This window comes from Capricornis sumatraensis, chromosome 4, assembly GCF_032405125.1.
Source record: "Capricornis sumatraensis isolate serow.1 chromosome 4, serow.2, whole genome shotgun sequence".
NCBI lineage: Eukaryota > Metazoa > Chordata > Mammalia > Artiodactyla > Bovidae > Capricornis > Capricornis sumatraensis.
In genome coordinates this window covers 68,681,764-68,705,117 of record NC_091072.1, presented here as the reverse complement: position 1 = coordinate 68,705,117, position 23,354 = coordinate 68,681,764, and the positions used below count along the sequence as shown (strand labels likewise).

Genomic DNA, 23,354 nt, shown 5'->3' with positions numbered 1-23,354 from the left:
AGGAAAGTTTTCCTGCCCGCCGAGAGGCCCCTGGGAATAATTTCTCTGACAAAATTAAACAGGGCACTTACCAAAAATGACAAATACTAGCAAGATGGGAAGCCCAATCAGAAAATACCAGGGTGAAAGAACTGATTCCCGTTCGACAGAGAGCTTCAGGTTTCCCAGTTTGACCTAATAGGACAAAGAGCGTCATTAGAACCAGTCGAGGTGAGGAACACATTTCCCCCCCAACATGGTTTTCTCCAAGATACAAAAAGAGGTGGCAAGCTAGGTAGGATAGCTGAGTAGGTTAGCTATGTGCATGCATGCTAAGTCGCTTCAGTCGTGTACAACTCTGTGCGACCCTATGAACGGCAACCTGCCAGGCTCCTCTGTCCATGGGATTCTCCAGGCAAGAATACTGGAGTGAGTGGCCATGCCCTCCTCCAGGGAATGCTCCCAACCCAGGGATCGAACCCACGTCTTTTACGACTCCTGCACTGGCAGGCGAATTCTTTACCACTAGACCACCTGGGACCACCAGGGAACTCCCCAAAAGTCATCTTTAGAGGCAGCCCTTTGCTGCTCACCTTCAGAAACCTTGCAACTCTGTCCCCTACCTTCCACTTCACTTTTCTTTATCAGTTATCTAACACATCTTCAGTTTATTTTCTATACTATACTGCATGCCTCATTAGGTAAGCTCCATAAAGGCTGAGTTTCTGGGTGGGGGGGGTGGTTCTGTTTTTTCTCTGCTTCATCCCTACGTCCCAGTGCAGGCATTCAGGGATGAGTCATGAACTATGGAGAATGCTAGCGTTTGCTCTTTTTAACTAACTTGACACATGGGAGCACTTGTGGGTTTAGCTGTTGTTATTCATTTTATAATTATTATGACCCTCCTTACCATACAACTGATGCACCAAGGGAGGCTCAGTTAAAGCCAAGTTATCTATGGTCACACAGCTATTAACTGGTGCCCCTGGGACATGAGCACATTTTTTGTTTTGCCTTCCAGTCTGATGTTCTCTTTTCTTGTCCTTTATCCATTTGTTTATGACTCTAGCTGATAAAGCATTTTGGGAGGGACAGAGACCGTGCAGAGTCTCCTATGGCATGAACGCTAAAAGTGGAGGTCTCCAATGTTTCCCTTCCCCATGGTCTCATGCCTTTATTATGAGACGTAAACACACCAGTGATAGGGCCTCAAACATGTCGGGGAGAAGATTACATGCAGGAAGCATGACTTCGCAGTAGAGGAAGCAGCCCATGACTCATAGACTACCTGGTCTCCACTAGCCTCTACCGTCACTTTCAGTGCGCTGGGGAGACCCCATCCTGGGTTTCTGTTAAGACATGTCACCTCTGCATTCAGGCAAAGAATGACAGCTCATTTGTCAACGGGGTCTAGAGATTCTGCTTGCAGATGCTACAGCCTAGAACAAAAGACTGTTCTATGGCTAGAACAAAAGCTATCAAGACATTATTATTATAAACAATGGCGTGCTCAATGCTTTGCCATTCCAAGAGGCACATGGATGGATTCTGCAAGCTATTTTGGGGAAATAATGCTTGGGCCTGAGACACCAGCCTTGTTTATCTTCACTTAAAGGGAAGACCCAAAGATCCATAAAAGATTCTATCTTGGCTTCTGGTTTAGCCAAGGAATTGAGACAGTTAATTCTTAGATAGGGTGATAAGGAGTCCAGGGCCCCCAAGGAGAAGAGGGGTCTGGGACCCTTAAGGAGGAGAAAAGGACAAACTTTTTTCTTTCTACATTCCTTCGTCTTAGTCACATAATACTTTTTCCCCCCCTTAAGCTCTGAGTTGTTATGGTAACAATCTATTTCTTAAAGAAAGTTAGTCTTTTTTTAAGGCCAGAGCTAATGATTATACAACAAAGCAACTTATCTTGCTCAGGTGTATGTTTTTCCCTAAGTTCTGTACCAATGATTTTATGGGCTTCCCTGGTGGTGCAAAGGTTAAAGCATCTGCCTGGAATGCGGGAGACCCGGGTTCGATCCCTGGGTTGGGAAGATTCCCTGGAGAAGGAAATGGCAATCCACTCCAGTACTCTTGCCTGGAGAATCCCATGGAGGGAGGAGCCTGGTGGGCTACTGTCCATGGGGTGGCAAAGAGTCGGACTCGACTGAGTGACTTCACTTTCACTTTCAATGATTATATAACAACAATGTATCTTGCTGGAGGACATGTTTCTGCTTAACAGGAACCTTCTGACTAATCCTGCTATGTTCAGATGTATGTTGTGAGAGTGGGTCTCGGAAGACCTTTCTATTGTTAGCAACCAATTGAAAAAGTACATAAGATGTTGAAAAGACTAGCAAGTGGGGAACTCTCCACTCCTTTCTGATGTCTATGTCAGAAGCTTTCTCTTGCCCTTTTTCACTGCAATAAAATTTCTGCCACACGAAGTTCTGAGTGTCTGAAGCTGAGTCCCTGGTCCTGAAGCTAACTCCTCTGGTTAGGAGATCAGGAACCTGGCATTGTTCGTGGTAAGCTATCAGAATCCCTCCAAATAAGGTGAAACTGACAGGTAGGACTGTCGGGCGGCTTACGTGAACTTTCTTGGAAGAGGTGGCAATGCTGTTTGCAGCAGTGATGTGTTTAATTTTGCAAAAGATGGTGGTAAGATCTTGATTTCTAGTAATATTTTCAAAGCTGCAATTTAATGACTTATTTTTTCCATAGAAGAGAGTAATTTCAATGTCTTCCTTGGAAATGTTGAAGTTATCATTTTCTTTCTGTGAAGAAAAAGATGGAGAAATCTGGGCACATGTGGAAACTCACAAACATAACACACCTTTTTGGTTGAGGGGAGCACATTCCCCCCGCCACACCTTGAATGAGAGAGACATACTTGAATTTTTACTTCCAATTCTGTGTCCACCTCAGACTCAGCTCGATACCCTGTGAATCTGGGGTCATCAAGGTACTGCAAGCTTCCACAATCCAAGGCGGTCTCCTGGACTCTGAGCTTCACAGTGACATTTGTAGGCCCTTTCGAACTCTTTAAACTGGGGGCTAAAAATCTGCAGTAATTTGCCATACAATATTCAGAGACCTGAGAGAGAAGAAAAAAGCATTTTGACAGCTTCATTAATGAATCTCAGCTCTGGGATTGAAGAGCTAAGTGGCCTGGGCAACTGAACCCCTTTGTGCCTCTGTTTTCTTCTCTGTACAATGGGGATAACAGTACTACCTACCTCATGGGGTTGAATTAACTCTAAATGAGAGGAGGCCTCACTAAATTAAATGTGACTCTCCATGTGAAGATGCTTACACATTCATGCAAAAAAGCCCTCAACAAATGCTAACACGGTTATTAACACTATCAGTAATACTGAAAGCAGAAGATGATACAACGAGGGGAAAAGGGTACTTGGAAAGAAGTCAGTGAGAGAAAGGGGAAAGCTTTGCCCCAGCAAGCCTGTGTGTCCTTCAGGGCATCAAGGCTGAGTCCTGGGAAACTGCAGGAAGGGAGGAGCCGGTCCCTCAGCAAGGCCAGCTGCTGGCCTGCATGCTGCTGGCTTCCCTGTGTTGGGTAACGTCTGTGCTTTAGCAGACATCACTAACCACAAGGAGGAAAATGCTGTGCAGGCCTGACAAAAAATAGAGGAAAACAAAAGTAAAAGGGAGAAAGCAGCCCCCATGAAAGAAAGAGCACGAAGATGGGAAACAAGGCAGAAAGGATGGTCTGCTTTACAAACTTGGGCTTCCCTGGTGGCTCATTGGTAAACAACCCACCTGCAATGCAGGAGACGTGGGTCCTGGGTAGGGAAGATCCCCTAGAGGAAGAAATGGCAACCCACTCCAGTATTCTTGCCTGGAGAATTCCACGGACAGAGGAGCCTGGCAGGCTACAGTCCATGGGGTCATAAAGAGTCAGACACAACTTAGTGACTAAACAACAGCAGCTTTACCAGCTTCTTTGAAACAAAGAAGCAAATATAAATACTGTCATTTTCAGGAGTATAAAGAGATGGGCAGAGAAAGCTGCCAGGAGAGGGGAGGTTGACAAATATTCTAAAGCAGAGCAACTAAAACTCACAAAATGAAATCTGCTAGGTGGGGAGTTTTCCTCTTTATTATTTGCTGTCTAATGTTGGAGTTTTGAAAAGAGGGTAGGAAGAAGCAACAGGTGAGAAAATCAGATGCAAAGCGCTGAGACCTGGACAAGCAAAACCTTCCTTCCCCTTTAAGCCCCTTTCCAAACGACTGCCCTGAATCTCTCCTTCACATCTCTGGCAGCACGAAGAAAACCACAAAACCCACAGCCTCTCCCTTCTCAACAGCGGTAACCTCAGCAGGCTGGCTTTCTGCTGAAGATACCTTCCAGGAAGATGACTGGTGATAGGGTCATCCTAACCTCATTATTCCCAGCTCTCTAGGTTTCCATGCCTGTGACCAGCTCCCGTCACCTGAAATACTCTTTTTCTGCAGTTCCGAAGAAACTTTTTGGCCACCTTCACTGGCCATCTTATTTTCTTTCACGCCTTCAAATGAAGCTGTTCTGTAAGACCCCGTCTTAGGCCCTCTTTTCGTCCTTCCCTCTGCCCTCACTCCCAGGATGTCATTCACATACTCCCTCCAAGGACAATGCCAGAGAAATGACCAGTCGTCTCTAGCTCCACCATCTCCCCAGCATCCCTGGATACTTGCACGGGCATCCTCAGGGACCTCCCAGGCTTTTTTCAGTTACTCCTCCACATATGACCCTACGCAGCATTGCCAAACTCATCCTCATAAAGGGTACTTATCTCACACCACTCTCTGCTCAAAGATCTTCAATCCCTCCCCTCACCTACAGAATTAAGGGCAACATTTTCAGTCTGATCCTTTCGTACGGCCCAATGTGGTTTTCCAGCCATCCCTCTGGCTCATTCCCAGCCCATCCTCTTGGTTCCAGCAGGGCTGGAATATCACTGATATTCCCACCAGGGGCCTCTGAGCAGCTTTGTCTCCTCTGTACCTGAAATTCCCTTCCTGCTTCCACCTGCCCAAGTCCTAGCATCCTGGTCCACACCACAGACCTGCTGAAATCTGCCCAGTTTTAATTACCCTTTCCTTCAGAAACACACAGTGGGGTGTCTGAGCCAGAAAAGAGTCAGCAGACCTAGAACTTAACGATACCCTGAGCTCTCAGCATTGCATCCCAGTCAATTAGCCATCTCCTGCCATGAAGGCAATGACTCTCTTATTTCTTTTGTCCCCCGGACCTGGGAAAATGTTTTGCCCACAGCAGGTGCTCAATGAATTCTACTTGATTCAGGGACAGCAGTGGGAGGAGAGCAAGTTCACTTACAAACGCAAGCAAGGCCTCTGGTCAGAGGGTCAACCTATACGACGCACTCAGCAGGAGGTGTTGACATCACGGAGACATGACCTGGAGTCAGATACAGCGTGAGGCTTGGAACTGGCTCTGAAGGGGATCAGGACGTGGATGTGTGTCCTGACAAGGCTCTGGAAGGACTTAGGAAGGCCTCCTGGATCTAGGCCAGAAGCCACACTGGTGCCAAGCAGAGGCCAGGTTTGCGGCCACTCACACGCCTGTTAGCTTTGGCAGGAAGTGGTCTGACTGGGCCTCCGAGAGGCTGTTATCACATCTCTCATGAAGGAAGAACAGAAAGAGGAAGAGAGAATGAGGAGAGCATTCGAGAAGAGCTGATACGTGTACTCAGCAGCCCCAGCCTGCTTCTGAAATCCATCAATTCCCATGACAAGGCCTGTGTGTGACTTGTGATGGGGCAAGAACTGAGCGGGGATGGGGGCCAGACCCCTGGGTGGGGAGATGAAGGGCAAGAGGCGGTGAGGTCAGAAGGAAGGTAGCAAATCAGTTCAGAGAGACAGGGCGAGAGGAGAAGCACGTGACAGGCTCTCTGGGAGCTTAGCAGGTCACTGCATCTCGGAACAGCACGCTAAGCACAGCGGGACCACCGCCACCTACTCGTCCCAGGAACACTCATCTTTACATCACACCTCAGCCACTCAGAAGGCATGTTCACACGTGTTCATAAGCACAGTCTCATTACAGGGCTCGCCACAATCCCACAGGGGGAAGATGGCAGCTCTTGTCACAGCGAGCTCATTCCTCTTCCCCCTGTGCCGCAACTCGCAAACTCCAAGACTGAGGTCTTAATATTTCCATTAGAGCGCAGATGGTAATATCGTGCAACGGGTAAAACCTTATAACAGCACAAAAGCACAGAAACCAAAAGCATCCCCAACGTGTCATTGACTCAATGGACATGAGTTTGCACAAACTCCAGATCATGAAGGACAGGGAAGCCCGGAATGCTGCAGTCCAAGGAGTCACAGAGAGTCAAACACGACTGAGTGACTGAACAAGAACAAATATTTTAGTGTGATGAAAAAAAAAATCATCCTTGAAAACTATTAACTACAACTATTATCACAAAGATTATAACTATTATTACAAAGCAGCTGAAGACTTACATTTCCTTTCACCTCCTGAGAAAAGATTAGGTTGTCAATTACATCAAAATTTCGGCCCATGATGGTTATATTTTGACCACCACTGCAAGAAAAAAAATATGAGTTTCATAGATACACACACAGGCATTTTGCATTTATGAATAAAACCATCATTTTATTCATAATTAATATTAAACTCAGTTATGTTTGAGAGCAAATTAATAAATTTTGATTTCAAATGCATGATATTTTTATGTCTTTTCATGATACTGGCCACAGATCATAGTTTTTTAAGAAACATAAATGTAAAAATTTAGGTTGGATCCTGTTTTAATTCTAGGAAAATGCCCAGATTCTTTTCTAGAATTCTGAATTTTATTGTATCATGTTACCCCATATAATTAGATCATCAGCTGCACCTTGAAAAGGTTTCACTAAACAGAATTTTGTTTGATTGCTGTTTAATCTATAGGAAGACTCTTCAATCTGACAATTTTCAAAATCAAACTCCCAACCTACCAATTACATTTTATGTAGGGAGACAAGGAGTACTTTGGACAAGGTAAAATTATAAATGACATTACAAATCTAAATTCCTATTTGGTAAATCGTATAAACAACAACTATGTCCTAGCTCTCCAAAACTAAGCCAAATGATTTCACATATTCTTAGCACATAATTGCATTTCAGCAAAATGGCCATTAGATGTGAAATAAACAGCTGTCCACAGCTCTGGTGGCCCTCACTCCCCTGTTCACTTAGGTAACTAGACACTCATTCCAAGGGACAGGAGTCTGAACAGGTCAGCTCCGTCGGCCAGCCAAGCCCATGATGACAAGACCAGGAGGTGGGCATGAGAAGGCCGATTTGTGTAGGGCAGAGGGAAGGCTGTAAGCCCCGAACCTTCCAGCCACTAGGGGGAAGGCCGAGCTGGCTTCATGCCAGCCTGTCACCATTACTAGAAAACCAGGTCAAGTGTGGTCTGCCAATGGCCAGACTGCAGTGCTGTGTTCTTGCCCAGGAGTAACCGAGAGACACTGGCTCAGACTGTCACAGGTGATGAGACATTAGGAAACCTCCTATCTTACAACAAAGCACGGAGCACAGCAAGCCTGGGCCAGGCTGCCCGGGAGCCTGGGCAAGCTGTCTGACTGCCCCACACCTCAGGTGCCTCATTGGCAAAAAGGGTTATGCATAGGGGACACCGTAGTCTTGGGAGGATTTCCTGAGTCAAAAGATATGACACCCTGGGCATATGGGGAGTGTTGCATCACTGTTTGCTCCTATTTATAGGAAGGACTGAGACGCACGGCTGGGAGAACCATGCTAGTGCCTTGGTTTGGAAATGTCAGCTTTCCTCATGCTGCTGTTAGGAGTGGAACTGAAGTCCCAACCTCCAGGACCTCAGCACATGAATCTCTTTGGAGATAGGACCCTGAAAGAGGTCATTAAGGTTAAATGGGGTCATTAGAGTGGGTCCCAATCCAATATGACAGGTGTCCTTATTAAAAAAAAAAAAAAAAGAAAGGAGATTATAACACAGACAGGCACAGAGGGAAGACCGCTGTGAAGACACAGGAAGGGGATGGCCCTCCGCAAGCCTAGGAGAGAGGCTACAGGATAAATCAACCCTGACAGCACCTTGATCTTCGACTCATGGCTTCCAGAACTTTGATTAAATACATTTCTATCATTTAAGCAGTCCAGTCCATGGTACTTTGTTATGGCAGCCCTAGCAGCCTAAGACATCCACCTCCCACTTCATCTTAAATAATATTAGAAGTGATTTTTTTTCCTTTTCCTTTTCTTTTTTTTTTTAAACAAAGCTTCATCTGTAGTTTTACCTAGACAGTACTTTGAAAGTTAGTTTCATGCTGTGTTAGGTGGAGAAACTATCTTTAGGTTTACATTCCCAAATCTTAATGTGAATTAAAATTCAACTAGGGGGAGAATTTTTTTTTCTTAATATAACAGAGTCATCTGCAAGAGTTTTCTTTGGAATTTCCATTTCTCACATAGGGAGTATCTTTGAAATGTAGACACTGCTTCTCATTTAGATAGGTCCCAATATTTCTTGAACCTATTCAAAAGAGCTTACTCTAAAGGTTATAAAATGAAGGCTATACGAAGGAAGAAGCTTTGGGGCATACGCAGGAGTGAAATGTCATGAAGAGGATTATGTATTTGTATCAGAAACCTAGGCTTAGTTACTACAGTTGAACACACATTGAAAAACACAAACATGATCTGAAGAGAAACCAGAATTTCAACAAACATTTCAGCTGGGAGTTTCCTGGCAGCCACAGCTAAGAATAAAACAAGATGTACTCACAGTATTTACTGTGATGCTGGGAGGCTACCTACTTCTCAGGTATGGCTTTGTTTTCTAAGAATAAATCCTAAAGAGGAAGTCTGTGAAAATTAAGTTATGACAATTATTTCTATATTTATTGGAGTGAAATCCATGATCTTTATACATATGGCCTTGTTAACCACAACAAGAGAAAAACACACTCTAGAAAGTACCTGATCCAGGTGGTAGCAGGATATATGAGGGAGCAGTGGGGCAGGGCAATATAAGACAAGGATCCCACCGAAGCACAGTCCCCGCCATCGAACTGGATACACACATCCTTCATTTCTTTGCGGCTCGATGGAAGAGAGAATTGCATATGGGTGGCATTTAGCACGTGGCTAACCTGTATCCTATAAAGGGGAGAAGAGAGCTCTTCGGTGACACATAGCTAGCACAGTTGATTACCTAAGGAGACAGGATTTGAACTTCATTTGAACTACAACAGCTCCTAACCGATCAGAACAGCCGCAGGCAGCTACTGATTAATCAGGGCCCACTTACCCAGCATGGGTATTATCTGGGGCCGGGTTCCTTTTGCTTTTGTGCATTTTAATGTTTTTATTTACATTTCCTTTAGATGTGGGGAGAGAAGGAAACGCAACCACTGCCTTTAAAAAGCCCCAGTGTAATAGGAAGTGCCAAGTGGACTGGGTATCAAAGTTTATTAAGGAATTGCCACTCGTTTTGAGTGTGCTAATGGCACCATCCTTATCTGTTACACATACATACTGAAGTAGTCATGAGTCAAAGGATATGGTGGGATATCCGGGGACATGCTCTTAAAAACTCTCGCCTCCATCTTTTCATCACTCTCAAACATGTGGAGGAGACAAATGAAATAAGATTGGTAAAACGTTGACTTGGAAGTTGGAGGATATGAAGAGGTTCTCTGTTGTGTATGATTGGAAATTTCCATAATGAAAGGCTCGAAAATCAATCAAGCACTTGCAGGGAAGGTGTGGCAGAACCAAACCCTGGGCAGAGATGGATTCTGCCATTCAAAGAACAAAGAGTTCAAACTAAAGTCCATGTCAGGAGCCCAGGGGCCTTGGAATCAACCAGCATCAGAACTCCTGACGATCTCCAGACAGGAATTTAGCTGGGACTGTCCTGGGTGCTCTTGAAATCTGCAAAGCATGCCCTCAACACGCTTTGGGAGTCAAAGCAAAGCCTTCTACAGCATTCCCTCTGCAGCTTCTTCTCTATATCACATCTACAATGAGCCTCTAAAGCACAAGTCATGAAGACGGGGTTGTGTCTGGATAATGCTCAGTATAATTATACCACATGAGAATCTACTATTATTACTTAAAGGCTTTGTACATGATTATTGACGGTAATACCCACAGCCTTTAAGCAGTAATAACAGATTCTAACAACAAGGCAAATTCAGAAATATTTGAGCCAGTCTGTACTGACACTTCCTCAAATTTACATTCTAAGATTTTATATTCAGAGCAAAGCTCTAGGAAACTCATTGTAAACTGGCTGATCATTAAAATTCAAACTTGTTTATCAATTTTGGAATGAGAGAGGCAGAAATATGGATCATTCCATTACTATTCTTATATTTTTCTCCTTGGAATAATTAGGTATTTTAAAAAAATGCGGTATTAAGAGAGGTTAGGATTATGGCATGAACTCTGATACAGAATTAACTGGGTATTATGTTTACTGCTCGTGCACTTGGGTTCACTACACAGATGTGGTTACTGAAATGCTACATGCAGAAAGGTCTCTCTTAGTCATTTAATTTAATAACTGCAGTATCTCAAGACACATTCGGAATTGAAATGAGAGCATAAAGAGTCAGAAACAGGGTAATGCTCTAAAAAATGACTTATTTTCCAGTGAAGCTGATTGCCTTTCAGTGAACACACAGGTGTCTAACTTCACTACACAAAATGAAAGATTTTTGCAGTGAGGTATTTAGGCAGGATAAACGATACAAAAATACCTATGTCGCATAGATACAGCCACTAATGTGTGCTGGATAATTCTGGTAAATAGCAGAACAGAGAAGAAGAGCATCCAAGGAGTAGCTTTTTCCATCAAAATGACAGACATCCCAAATTTACTGCTAGGAGGGGAAGGGGATGATGGTTAGATGCAGCAAATGAATTAAAACAAAGAATTCAGTATGTAAGTGTGGCAAATTAAAATGCTGTACAAATCTGTTTTAGTAGTTAAGAACCAAAACACCATGCTTCAGTGGATGGTCTTTGACACATTTCCATGGTGAGAACAAACTCACTATTCTACAGCATGTAAATGGCAACATCTTTCTGCTTTAAATTAGCCAACACCTCTAAAACTAACAAGCAGAAAAGTCAAATGGTTTATTATGTTATTGTTACTTTATCTCATTTTGGAGAGTAACATTTACACAAGAGTGTTAGTAAAATACCAGACTTTCTTCTCTCAAAAGTTGCATTGAAAGAATGTGTTAGGGAAAAGAGGTCATAGAAATAATGGTGTTCAAATGGTACATCATTGACCAGATATCTGTGTTGGGGTGTTTTCTTCTTTTTAACACTAACAGATGTTTCATTTAGTTATTATTTGAGCCTGAAACCATTCCAGTACAGCTACTGCTGTTGCTAAGTCGCTGCAGTCGTGTCCGACTCTGTGCGACCCCATAGATGGCAGCCCACCAGGCTCCTCTGTGGGATTCTCCAGGCAAGAACACTGGAGTGGGTTGCCATTTCCTTCTCCAATGCATGCATGCATGCTAAGTTGCAATACAGAGAAGGCCACAAAAGAATGAAATGGATCAGAAAATTTGTCCTCTCAACTTTCAGTAATACATTGGAAGAGTGGCCCTATTTTCCCATCAAATTCTAAGGTACTCAACTATTTTTCTAAGTGATCATCTTAAAAATGATGTCTGTTTCTCAACTTACTTGATTTTGTTCATGAAAACAAATCAGGACCCCAATAGGCAACATCCTGGAATTATTGTATTTTGAGGTGTCGGGGGTTACATGGCACAGATTCTCTCAAAATTAACTTCAATGTGGTGCTTAAATGATTTTACTTCTTGAAATCATGTTATATCAAATATACAGAGTAAGTGGCTCACATTGGCACATGGAAAGAAATTAATCATAAAAAGATTATAATCTCAGTGTTATTCCTTTGGTATAAGCTTTAGCTTTTCAGTATGTTACCAAGAATAAATCACTAATATTTCAACTCACACATCCTTATCACAAGTACTGGTTCCTTTCAGGATCATTGTGATGTTCGATGCCTCGGTAAAGTTTGCCCCTGTGACGGTCACATTACTTTTCCCTAAGGTCGATATTTTCTGTGGCTCAATGGACTTAACAGAGAAGACCTATTGGAAAGAAAAGATTAAACACAAGATCAAAGCTAAGAAATGGCATTGTTCCAAAAAATCTGTTTATGCACCGCCGTTCGAAGAAATCACTGGGAAATTACAACATTTTGCAAACACAAGCAGACAGTGTTTAATGAAATCAATGTATTCAGGGAGGAGTGCTGCAGATTCACGTCTCTCAACATGCGACAGCATGAGGTCAAAGCAATTAGTCTTTGTCTCACAAGACAGTTGAAAATACAGTTGAAGAGTCTGATATTCTGTCTGAAGAGTGAGATATCACTAGAGTTCTCAAACATGCTTGCAGCCTCTGGAGGCTCACAACGTAACAAAATGAAGTAAAAGATGAGACGTCCACTGACTGTAAGTCAACAACAGATTCATCATTAAGTTGGAATAAATGTCATCCAGGATAACTTAAATTCCCAAGAAAGCAGTTCCTATTTTTTGTTTGTTTGTTTCAGTAGGCTATTTGATTCAAGGAATATACAGCCAGGAAAAAAACTCAAGAAACCAACTAGTTAAGTCACCTAATATCAAGTAGTTGGATGCCTAAACTCCTGGAGCCACCCACTGTTATTCCACATTTGTAGATACCATCTCTTCCTTGGAACCCATTACAAGCTCTATCAGGTTTTTTTCTATCGAGAAAGTTTCCCTTGGAATAACCCGATAACTGGGGCCCCATATCATGTAGATTTTATGCACCTTACTTCTCTATTTGCAACATCTAATCAAATTCCCCTTAAAAAAAAAAAAGCTCTTTATTTGATGGCAAGAATCATTTTCCCTTTCACAGACAAACCAATCTTGATCTCTTTCACTGTTCTCTACAGATGCCATTGTCTATCTTTTGGCTCATTGAGTAGTTGTTTTGTAGACTATTTCCAGCAAGTCTATATTCTTCTATAATATGGACCAAACAGAGCAAGATTCTAAGATTCTAGCCCGTACAAAGCTCAGCAGATCTTTAGTATGAGTGAATTTTCATACTCACACTCCTAATATTTGAAAATGACCCCCAGGTCCAGAGATGCTTAATCATGTGGAGTTTGGCTAAGTCATAAATACCGAGTGTATCCACTTAGAGGATAAAGCCTAGGAGGCGGCCACTTAAGGCACTGGGGAGCTCATGTCCAGCAGCTGCCTGCCACCTGCCTCTCCGAGCGCCCCAGTATCCACTGCTCCTTTGTATATGTGATGCTCATCAGGATGGCCTTGCTGTGCTGCCCGCCCTGCTGAAAGGATATTTTATCATTCTGCTCCTTGACAAACACAGGTGCTATATGGTGGAACAGGCACCATCACTCATGGTCACTGTGGATTGATTTTCCAGATTGAGGTACATTCATTGTTAATGTCATCCCAGCAATGATGTAATGCGACAGGGAGTTGATTTCGGTGGCAGAATTTATTTTAATCACTTAGTAAAGGACTTCAGTCCGGTATTTATAGAATCACAGAGAGCCTGAGAGGGTCACTTTAATTATTCTGTTAGAGTTGACTGCATTTTATGGGGGAAATCATCTGCAAGAGTGGTACTTGGAATGGGGGGGATTAGCAAAGACATGGAAATAAATCCCTCGCAAATGTCAAGTGTGTGTTGTATACCAAAAGGCTTACTCTCTGCGCTGACAGGATGCCAGCTAAGTGAGCAGGTAGCTGTTAAACACCTACAGGATCCCTGGGATGGCCCGGGGTGCTGTGGGGGACACAGGGCCTCTGGATGCACTAGATCGGGAGAAAGTAAACCCCTAGATTTGCCTGGAGCAAGTTAAATTCAGTCCACCGCTCGTTCTTGGACAGCCTATGGGGAAAAAAAAAGCCAAAAGAAGAAGAATATTCCATGACATGTGTAAACACATGAAATGCAGATTTCAGCATCCATAAATACGGTTTTTTGGGAACACAGCCACACCACCATTTATGCATTGCCTGTCACTGCGTCTGTACTATAACGGCAGAGCTGAGTCTTTGCAACAGAGATCACATGGCTTGCAAAGCCCGAAATATTTACTGTCTGACTTTTTGAAGAAAAAAATCTGGCTGACCTCTGCACTACTGGGTCCACTGTCTTCTTAGGGAAGCAAGAGGCTTTAGGTAAACCTTGATGCAGACTCCACATTGATATCCAACTCGGCTCTGATTCTTGGGTTTCTTTGCAGATAGCCCTTCTCACTTCTTCTACTTAAGACAGTTGATGTCTGCTCAAGTGAAATTTCAAACACGCCAAGTAAATGCTACTTCTTTGCTTTCAGGAGAGGCTAAAAAGAGAGCCTTCTAACTAACCTAAAACAGACTTTCTAAAGGGGGTTATAGTTTGCTCCTTAAACAGCTCCACAAACACCATCAGAGGACCAGCCATGTCACCTGATTAACTTTTTATTTCCCCCTGAGTAGAGATAGTCCTGCTATTTTCAAAAGGATTTTGTTTTAAAACCTCATTGTTGACAGAGGTTTCCATTGGCTGTCTAGGATGGAATCTAGCCCTGGTCTATCTTGTGAAAGCAGATGCTTCAGATCTGCTTGCAAAGAGGGTCAGATTAGTTGTCCTTTGTCTGCTTGGAGAACCTCTTTCAAGTGAGTTAAAGTGCTACCAAGCAGACCTCATTAAATAAACAGCTCAGATATACAAGAAAAGACAGTGTGCCTATATGGCTGTACTATATGCCTACAATTCTTAGAAATACAACACTTGCTATTTTTACTGATAAATAGTCTTTAAGAATCCAGTACATACAAAAGGCCAAGAATGATCTTGCCACACACTCAGTATTCTAGATCTACTTCTGTATTTGAATCAAGACTTCATTCATAACCTGAAATGAAGTAGCAGGTCCCATAAGCTGACACATACAAGGGGTTAATTTAAAAACATAATCTAGCTTGATGCAAAGAGATCATTCCTTACAGCCCTATGGAGTGAGATTCCTCCCTCATCCTATGCCCAAGGATTTCCATTTAACAAATCAAAACACCATTGGCTCTAACCCTTAGAACCCTGGGTTGCCCAACAATTAACCTCAGAACAGTCTACTTCCTGTCAGTTACATTTTAAAGACTTAAGAGTTATTTTTAAATGGCTGTACAATTTTAAATTATTTAATAAAATATTTGGAACTCTGGCTGCTCACAAGTTTAAATCACTGCCTATTTGATATTAAAAAAAAAAGCACATTAGAAACTGGTTAATTAGGTGATTGCAGAATACCCAGTTATTTTATTTTATTTTTTTAAAAAACAGAGTCATTATAAGACACTGGAAATAGCACAACCACTAAGAACCAGTTATCTTTGGAAAGGTCTAAGAGGATTACTCTTGACAGGAAGAGTACCTTTTGTGAAACCTGACATCAACACAATGCAAATTAATATGACATTAATGGAGAAACTACCACTATGATTGAAAAGAATATTAGCAAGAGGTACATTAGGAAGGCTCAATTTATTAAGACCAAATTGTACTCTATTAATCTGTTTCCAAAAAAAATCTGAATACAGGAAAGCTCTCTGCAGGCCTGGACCTGAATCAACACTCAGTAAAACGTTTCTCAGATTTTCACTCGTGAAATTAGTTCAAACGAGACTGGATAAAAAGTCACATGGATTCAAAAAAACCAGCTGGAGATCTGCAACCAAAGGACGTTAGAGAGATGAAAGGTGGCACAACTAATTAAAGGAAAGTGCCTTATAGGGCCCTACAGGGGTGAGAATTTGGTTCAGAATTATTTAACATCTTTATTAATGACCAAAAAGGATAGAAGTAATATATTAATGAAATGTATAAATTGAGAAGAGTGGTAATCAGCAGTGGAGATGGTAAAGTGTAAAAAGAGGTGAGATGTAGAAAGAGAACACCAAAACACAGTCCCACCAGAGGAAAATGAGAGCGTTAATTGGAACAAAAACGTCGTGTCCATCTGATGCTCAGCCCCCAGCTGAATGCTTCTTCGCGGCCCACCCATCCGTGAAGGGACTGGTCCTAGGGAGCTTGAGATGCAACCACCACTTGGTCCTAGCAATTATCAAGAGTTAGAAGGCCAACTGAGATGGAGCAGGAGGCCTCCAAGTGGGTGACAGACCAAAGCCTTCTGCAGAGAGATCAAGGCTTGCTTCTCTGACCTGGGGGACTTGAAGGGGAGGCTGCCGAGGCCAGTCTATCAGGCAGCTACTCTCGGTCACTGAACCTTCTGAATGTGGTTCCTCAGACCTGGTCGAGGTGCCCAGGACTCTGTGACCAAGGTGGCAATGCCTCCATTCCATTAGAGACCCCTGCTTGCAGATTTAACCCCACCAGTCAAAACCCATCCCTCTGTTGAGCTTCAACTTCAATATGAGATGCTTGGTGCTCCCCTCTCCCGAGGGCTTTGGTTTCCCATCTCAAGCCTTCTCTGCTCTTCGCATCTTGGGGGAGACACCAGGCTTGCCTGAGTCTAACTCCTTTTCTTCGACTATGCTCCAACCTATCACCCCATCCCAAGCCTTCAACACTAACGCACACGCCTGACCGCTTGCCCAGGCCACCCAAGAGAAGTCCCTTCCAGACTGACTCTTATCATTGATACCACATTGAGGTCATGCAATATATGTGGTTTAGTTGCTAAGTCATGTGCAACACTTGTGACCCCATGGACTGTAGTCCACCAGGCTCCTCTGTCCATAGGATTTCCTAGGCAAAAATACTGGAGTGGGTTGCCATTTCCTTCTCCAGGGGATCTTCCCAACCCAGGGATTGAACCTAGGTCTCCTGCATTGCAGGTGGACTTCTGCACTGCAGGCAGATTCTTTACCAACTGAGCTACAAGGGAAGCCCCATGCAGTGTACACTAGTGGTTAAAGCTGTGGCTTACACTGCCTGGGTTCAAACCTCGTGTCTATCACTCACTACTTACTGACCATGTGCAAGCCAACATTTGTCTATCAGGTGGGGAAAACAGGTCCATCGTAGAGCTCCAATAAAGGGGCACTTTGAGCTCAGGATATAACACCAAGCTTCACAAATACGGGCCACCCCTAGTCAACTTTGCACATTCTGGCATTCCTACTTATAGCTTTTTCTGTCGTACACACTAAGAAGCTTCATAAAAATGCATCCCCAACTATTATAAGTTCTTAACAAAACTCCACAAGGGCACATATTTTGCCCTCTGCCCAGCACATAGTAGGTGTTCAATAAACATGTTTCAAATGAATGAATACGAGAGCAACTGGCAGTGAACCCCACAGCATGCAGCTCAGTGCTAGGCCCACAGAAGCCACTCAACAAGGCACATGTTAAACTTGACTTTGCTTTTTAAGGCAGGGACCCTGAAGGAGGTGATTTGGGTTGACTGTGAGGAATTAAAATGCACATCATACGTGATGGAGGAAGAGAAGAAAACTCACAAGAAAGAGAAGGAATATGAATCTCCCAAGAGCAGGAAGACATGGCTTTGTACTGTGCGTTTCTACCCGGCAGTGATAAGTATAACAAATATTAGAACAACCTCATATCACAGACCTTCACAACCTTTCCTGGAGAACAGGAAAGACAGGGCAGTCACCTCTTCTCTTGGCAGGTGGAGGCCCCAGATATAAGATTTTTAAGAAAAGGAAGGAAAAGAGGTTAGGGCAGGGTGACAAGGCCAACTGTTTCTGACAGAGACTGGCCCTGACCATTGAAAATACTTTCCATCCAAAGGGCAAATATATTGATAGATTTTTAAGTTATTTGTCTTATTCTGGTGAAGCGGCTCCTAATGAAGCCCCCTGGGGTTCTTTCTGGTTTGACATCATTAAGTCCGTTCCTGGTTCCCATGGGGGAGCTGCCATGATACTAAGATGTGGTCAAGGGATGGCTCACAGGGGAGAGCATGAGGACAACAGAGCCAAACAGGGAGTCAGTCAGGAGCCCTCTCTCGTATGTTCCACGTGCTCACACGCACGCTAAGTCGCTTCAGTCGTGTCCGACTGTCTGAGGTGCTATGGACTGTATAGCCTGCCAGGCTCCTCTGTCCATGGGATTCTCCAGGCAAGATTATTGGAGTGGTTTGCCATTTCCTTCTCAGATGAGTTCATTCATGCATTAAAAAAAAAAAAGAGTCTTGAAGAGCATTCTACTGCTGCTGAAAAACAAAATGTAAGGCTCTATAGACGCAGGCTCCAGGGTCATTTCAACCTTGTTCTGTCCCATAACTTCCTGCGTCCTTCTGCTCCAGCCAAACTAAATCACTTGGGGTCTCCCATAAGGGGTGCACTGGAATTTTCTGTGATGCACTATGCTTTCACAGTGCCCAGGCCCTATGCTTAGAAGACCCACCCCATCTCCAGGTGTCTCTTCCCTTAACTATCGGCTGCATGCCATCTTGCATCAATCCACCCATCCATCCATCAAAGACTTAACCAACTGCACTGATGAAGTGTTTTTAACTGCCAGGCCCTGGGCTTACATAATCAGGAATGACTAAGACAAGGCCCCGGGCACACATAATCAGGAATGACTAAGACAAGGCCCCGGGCACAGAGAGGCTCTCAGGGTTTGTGTACTTCCTGGTACCTTTCCTAGGCTACTATTTTCTATATTGTATTCTTATTTATGTGCTTATGTACATATAAGATTCTTAAGACTGATGACAAGAGATGCTCCGGATTCACATGTGTCCTCCTCATGGCATCCATGGAGCTCTGCATATTGGTATATATTCGGTGCACAATCAACACCTGTAGGGATCATCAATCCAAGCTCAGCATTAGGACACCCAAGACTGTGTACCATTCACTCACATCTCACGTCCCCATGCCTGGCACATAGGAAGCACTCAGTATGTATGTGATGTGGAAGACGCACTGAAGGAAAGCCTTCGATGGCTTCTCTGCTGGAATAGTGTTCAGTGCTTCATTCAAAGCCAACTTGAGGGCCACACTGGAAATCTGGATTTACACATTCCACGTGATAAGGAAAAGACAGCCATGTATCACAGAGCATGAGAAATCCATCCGGTGACAATCCTCCATTCCCAATAGTCCATTCTGAACTGAGTCATTCATTCATTTCTGGTCATGCCATGCAGCTTGCCAGATCTTAACTCTCCAGCTGGGGCTTGAACCCACACCCCTTGCAGTGGCAGCACAGAGTCCTAAACACTGGGCAGCCAGGGAATCCCCACGTATTTAAAGAAAACATTTCAGCATCAGAAAGATGTCTTTCACCAGAGGTCATGCACGGAGAAGCCCTGAAGACAGGTCTGGGCTTTTGTTTATTTCCAGCTTTCTCCTATTTCCTCAGTGACCCCAGTTCTTTCAACCACATATGTCGAAAGGTTCAAGAAGACATAATACAAGAAACCAGGATGCAGTGACCTTATTTTTTCTTTAAAATAAAAATGTAAATAGTCACTGCCTGAACCATGACTTAGCAATAGAAAGGGACACATTATTGATGCATAAAAGAATGTGGATGAATTGCCAGAGAATTATGTTGAGTTAAAAAGACCAGTTCACAAAGGGTGCCTCTGGATGATTCCATTTATACGAAATCTTTGAAATAATAAAATTACAGAATGAAGAACAGATTAGTGGTAGCCAGAGGTCAGAAACAGGCAAGGGGGAAGGGGCAGGGATGACCACAGGCAGGCAACATGGGGGGACTTGAGGTGACAGAGCTTATCTGTGTCTGGACTGTTGTCACTGTCAAATCCTAGTTGTGACATCGTGCTGTTGTCTGGCAAGATGTTACTGCTGGGAGAAACCAGGTAAAGGATATATGAGACCTCTCTGTATTATTTTTTCACAGCTCCATGCAAATCTACATTATCTCAGAATAAAATGTTTTCTTTCAAAACAATCACAAAAAAGAAGAACAAAATCTCAGAATGCACACTTTCTGATTTCAAAACTTACTGCAAAACGGTATTTTATGGGTATAAAGACAGACCTCTAGACCAATGGAATAGGATATACAGTCCAGAAGTAAACCCTTGCATATATAGTCACATGATTTTTTGATAGGGGTGCAAAGCATATTTAATGGGGAAAAGGACAGTTTTTTCAACAAATTGTCTTGGGAAACTCGATAGCCACAGAAAAGAATGAAGTCGGACACCTATCTTATACTATATATGCAAATTAACTCAAAACGGATCAAATAACCTAATTGTAAGAATTAAAACTATAAAACGCTTAGAATAGGAGTTTTATGACATTGGATTTGGCAATGATACCTTGCATGTGACACCCAAAGCAGAGACAACAAAATTAAAAAAAATAAATTAGACTTGGACAAAATGTAAAACCTCTGCGCATCCAAGGATACAATCAACAGAGTGCAACGGCCATCTATGGAATAGGAGAAAATATTTGCAAATCATATATCTGATACATGGCTGATAGCTAAAGTATGTAAAGAACTCCTGCAATTCAACAAAAACAACAAAACAAGCAACCTGACTATAAAATGGACAGAACGCTTGAATAGACATTTCTCCAAAGAAGCACACAAATGGCCCGCAAGCACACAAAAAGAGGTTCAATGTCGCTCAACAGTAGGCAAACGTAAGTCAAAATCACAGGGAAATACCACCTTATACCAAAGTAAGACGGTTACTATTTTTAAAAAAGTGTTGGCAAGAATGTGGGGAACTCACAACACTCAAACGCTATTGGTGGGAATGTAAAAAGGCTGAGAGGTAAGGAAAACAGAACGGTGCTCCTAAAGAAATTAAAGACAGGATTACCATATGATCCAGCAATTCCACTGCTGAGTACATACCCGAGAGAACTGAAACAGGGTCTTGAAGAGGTATGTGTACACATCCATTTATAGAAGTATTAGTTACAATAGCCAAAAGATGCCTGCAATCCAAGACATCAATGGAATGATAGACATGTCCATCAGTGGATGACTGAATAAACCAAATGAAATATATACAAACAATGCGACATTATTCAGCCTGAAAGGAAATCCTAACACGTTATAGGATGGATGAACCTTGAGAACATTATAGTAAGTGAAATGAGCCAGTCGCAAAAAGACGAAGCCTGTTTGATTCCACTTCATCTGAAGTACCTAGAGTAGTCAAATTCACAGAGAACTGAAAGTAGAACAGTAGCTTCCAGGGGCAAGGGGAAGGGAAAATGAGGCGTTACTGTTTAATGGGGACGGGCTTTCAGTTTTGCCAGCTGAAACATGTTCTGGGGATAGATGGTGGTGATGCCTGACAACAACGTGAAGGCACTTAACACTACTAAACTGCACACTTAAAAGTGGTGCATTTTGTGTTATATGCACTTGACCAATTAAAAAAAAAACTGAAACAACAGCAAAAGAGAAGTTTCATTTTTTTAAAAAGCCACTGCCTTTTTGATTTAAACACCTGTCACTACGCCTTAGTTTCATCAACCAATGAGAAGAGTCAAGTGGCTCATCATTTAATAAAACCTCAAAGACTTAAAAAGTCTGAAGAGATTGGCACACCAAGCTTTTCTAATGCCTCTAATTAACTTCATAATCCATTTTGATTCACATTCCCTCTGCTTGTTACTGAATTCACCTACATGTACTCTCAACTGTTTGGTGGTGATTAAAAATGTGTTACTTATTTATATTGGCACTTGACCTTAAGTAGCAGCAAATGGATGTGTCAAAGCCACAGATTAGTCAAGAAATAGAAAACTGAGCCTTTAAGAACAAAACATGCTCCTGTGTTTGATTTGTCTGCTCCCACTAGACCCAAGGTTAATGAGAATAAGAACTTGTCCTTTTTCGGTTTTCACTGCATAGTAGATGCTCAATTAACTTCCCTTGACTGAATGGCGCCAGCATTTGTGTGCTAACTGCATCAATCTGCCCAGAAATGTTTCCTTGGTTATATTCTCTCTTTCCAAACACGTCTGTCAGTTGAGCTTAGTGACTTACTATGAAGAAAATTAGAGGAATTTCCGAAGAAATTTTCATGAAAAGTATTTTTTCATGAACGACAGTTTTGAGACATGAAGAGAAATGTATATTTATTACATAGAAACAACTCTTTGGTTTGACACTAGTAACTACTGGTCAGATTGTCTCTACAAAGAAAAGCAGTTCAAAGAGATTCATTTGTACGGTTTGCATAGACACGCCCAGCCCTCGTATACCCCTCAGAAATGCAATCATAAATGTGGTTAAAAACTGAAATCCCCTCAGTGCTATGTGCTCTAGACGTCCCTCTAACTCTTCCTGAGATCACGACATCAGATTTAAAATTTGACTTCTACCAGAACATCATTTTTCACAATTATAGATTTTTAATTTCTTTTATGTGAGTGTGCAGCCTCTGATGTATTGAGCCAATTAAATGAAACTTGGTTAAAAACCAAAGGTAAAATGGGAATTTGGGTAGAAAGCAGAATAGGGAATTTTCTAAAGGAACCCAAAGTAGCAGATGTTACTGTCATTTAAAGGGGGATTTTCCCAGCATCAATACCAAAACAGGGTCTGACCTGCAAGCCCCAAGTGGTTCTGTTACTCATATTCTCCTTGACTCTTCCTCTTCCTGCTGTTTTGGGTGGTGTCCATTTTTGAAAAGCCACTGGACAGAGGTCCTGAAACGAAGAACATTCCTTCAACATCCCAATGGATAGAAATTCAGAGTTTGAAATAAACACAAAATACAGGCTAGGGCTGGGTGGTCACAAACATTTATTTTTGGTGAAACTCTGTAATACCAAAAAAATGTCACTTTACCTGGTTCCTCTTGTAATCTGAAGGGTCACAAGCTGTGAAGGGGTGGATGCATTTTCTCTCACTTTTACACCAGGCACAGCCAGTTCGGATACATCCTGGACATCTGGCAACACAGAAAACCAATGTAATTCCTGCATTTTTAGGAAAACACACATCCTAGAATTTCCCTCTGTGATGCTGTGTGTTAGGATTAAAAACAAGAAGAAAAAAGTCCCTAGATAGACTGTGATGAACCCAGGGGAGACAGGACCGTTCTTTCAGGCTAGGGACAGACTACTGACTTTGCGCCCTGCTCTGGGCAGCCCTCGGGGCTGACGGACCATCCGGACGCTTGCTAGGAGGTTGCCATGGAAACCTGAAGCTGGGGTCACCTGCTGCATTGGAAGATGACAGGAACCCTCTGAATCTGTTTCTGCATCCGGTTCTGCTATTCACCTACCTTCAGGTAAGCTTCCCTCTGGACGCTCATTTCCCCATCCCCAATAAGCCCACCCTCACTGGAGCAGGAACACCGCCCAGT

The 23,354-nt window shown here is 42.8% G+C and overlaps 1 protein-coding gene across 1 annotated transcript in view; it reads right to left on the bottom strand.

Moving 5' to 3' along the window:
• PLXNC1 (plexin C1) overlaps positions 1-23,354 on the bottom strand; it is a 153,078-nt gene that overhangs the window by 51,791 nt on the left and 77,933 nt on the right. Inside the window, exons 8-16 of the mRNA XM_068971100.1 lie at positions 22,835-22,937; positions 22,591-22,692; positions 11,993-12,132; positions 8,963-9,142; positions 6,453-6,538; positions 5,605-5,606; positions 2,861-3,064; positions 2,559-2,744; positions 72-174 (exon numbers count right to left, since the gene is read on the bottom strand). Of these exons, the coding sequence (XP_068827201.1) occupies positions 72-174; positions 2,559-2,744; positions 2,861-3,064; positions 5,605-5,606; positions 6,453-6,538; positions 8,963-9,142; positions 11,993-12,132; positions 22,591-22,692; positions 22,835-22,937 (1,106 nt within the window). The remainder of the gene's footprint in view (positions 1-71; positions 175-2,558; positions 2,745-2,860; positions 3,065-5,604; positions 5,607-6,452; positions 6,539-8,962; positions 9,143-11,992; positions 12,133-22,590; positions 22,693-22,834; positions 22,938-23,354) is intronic.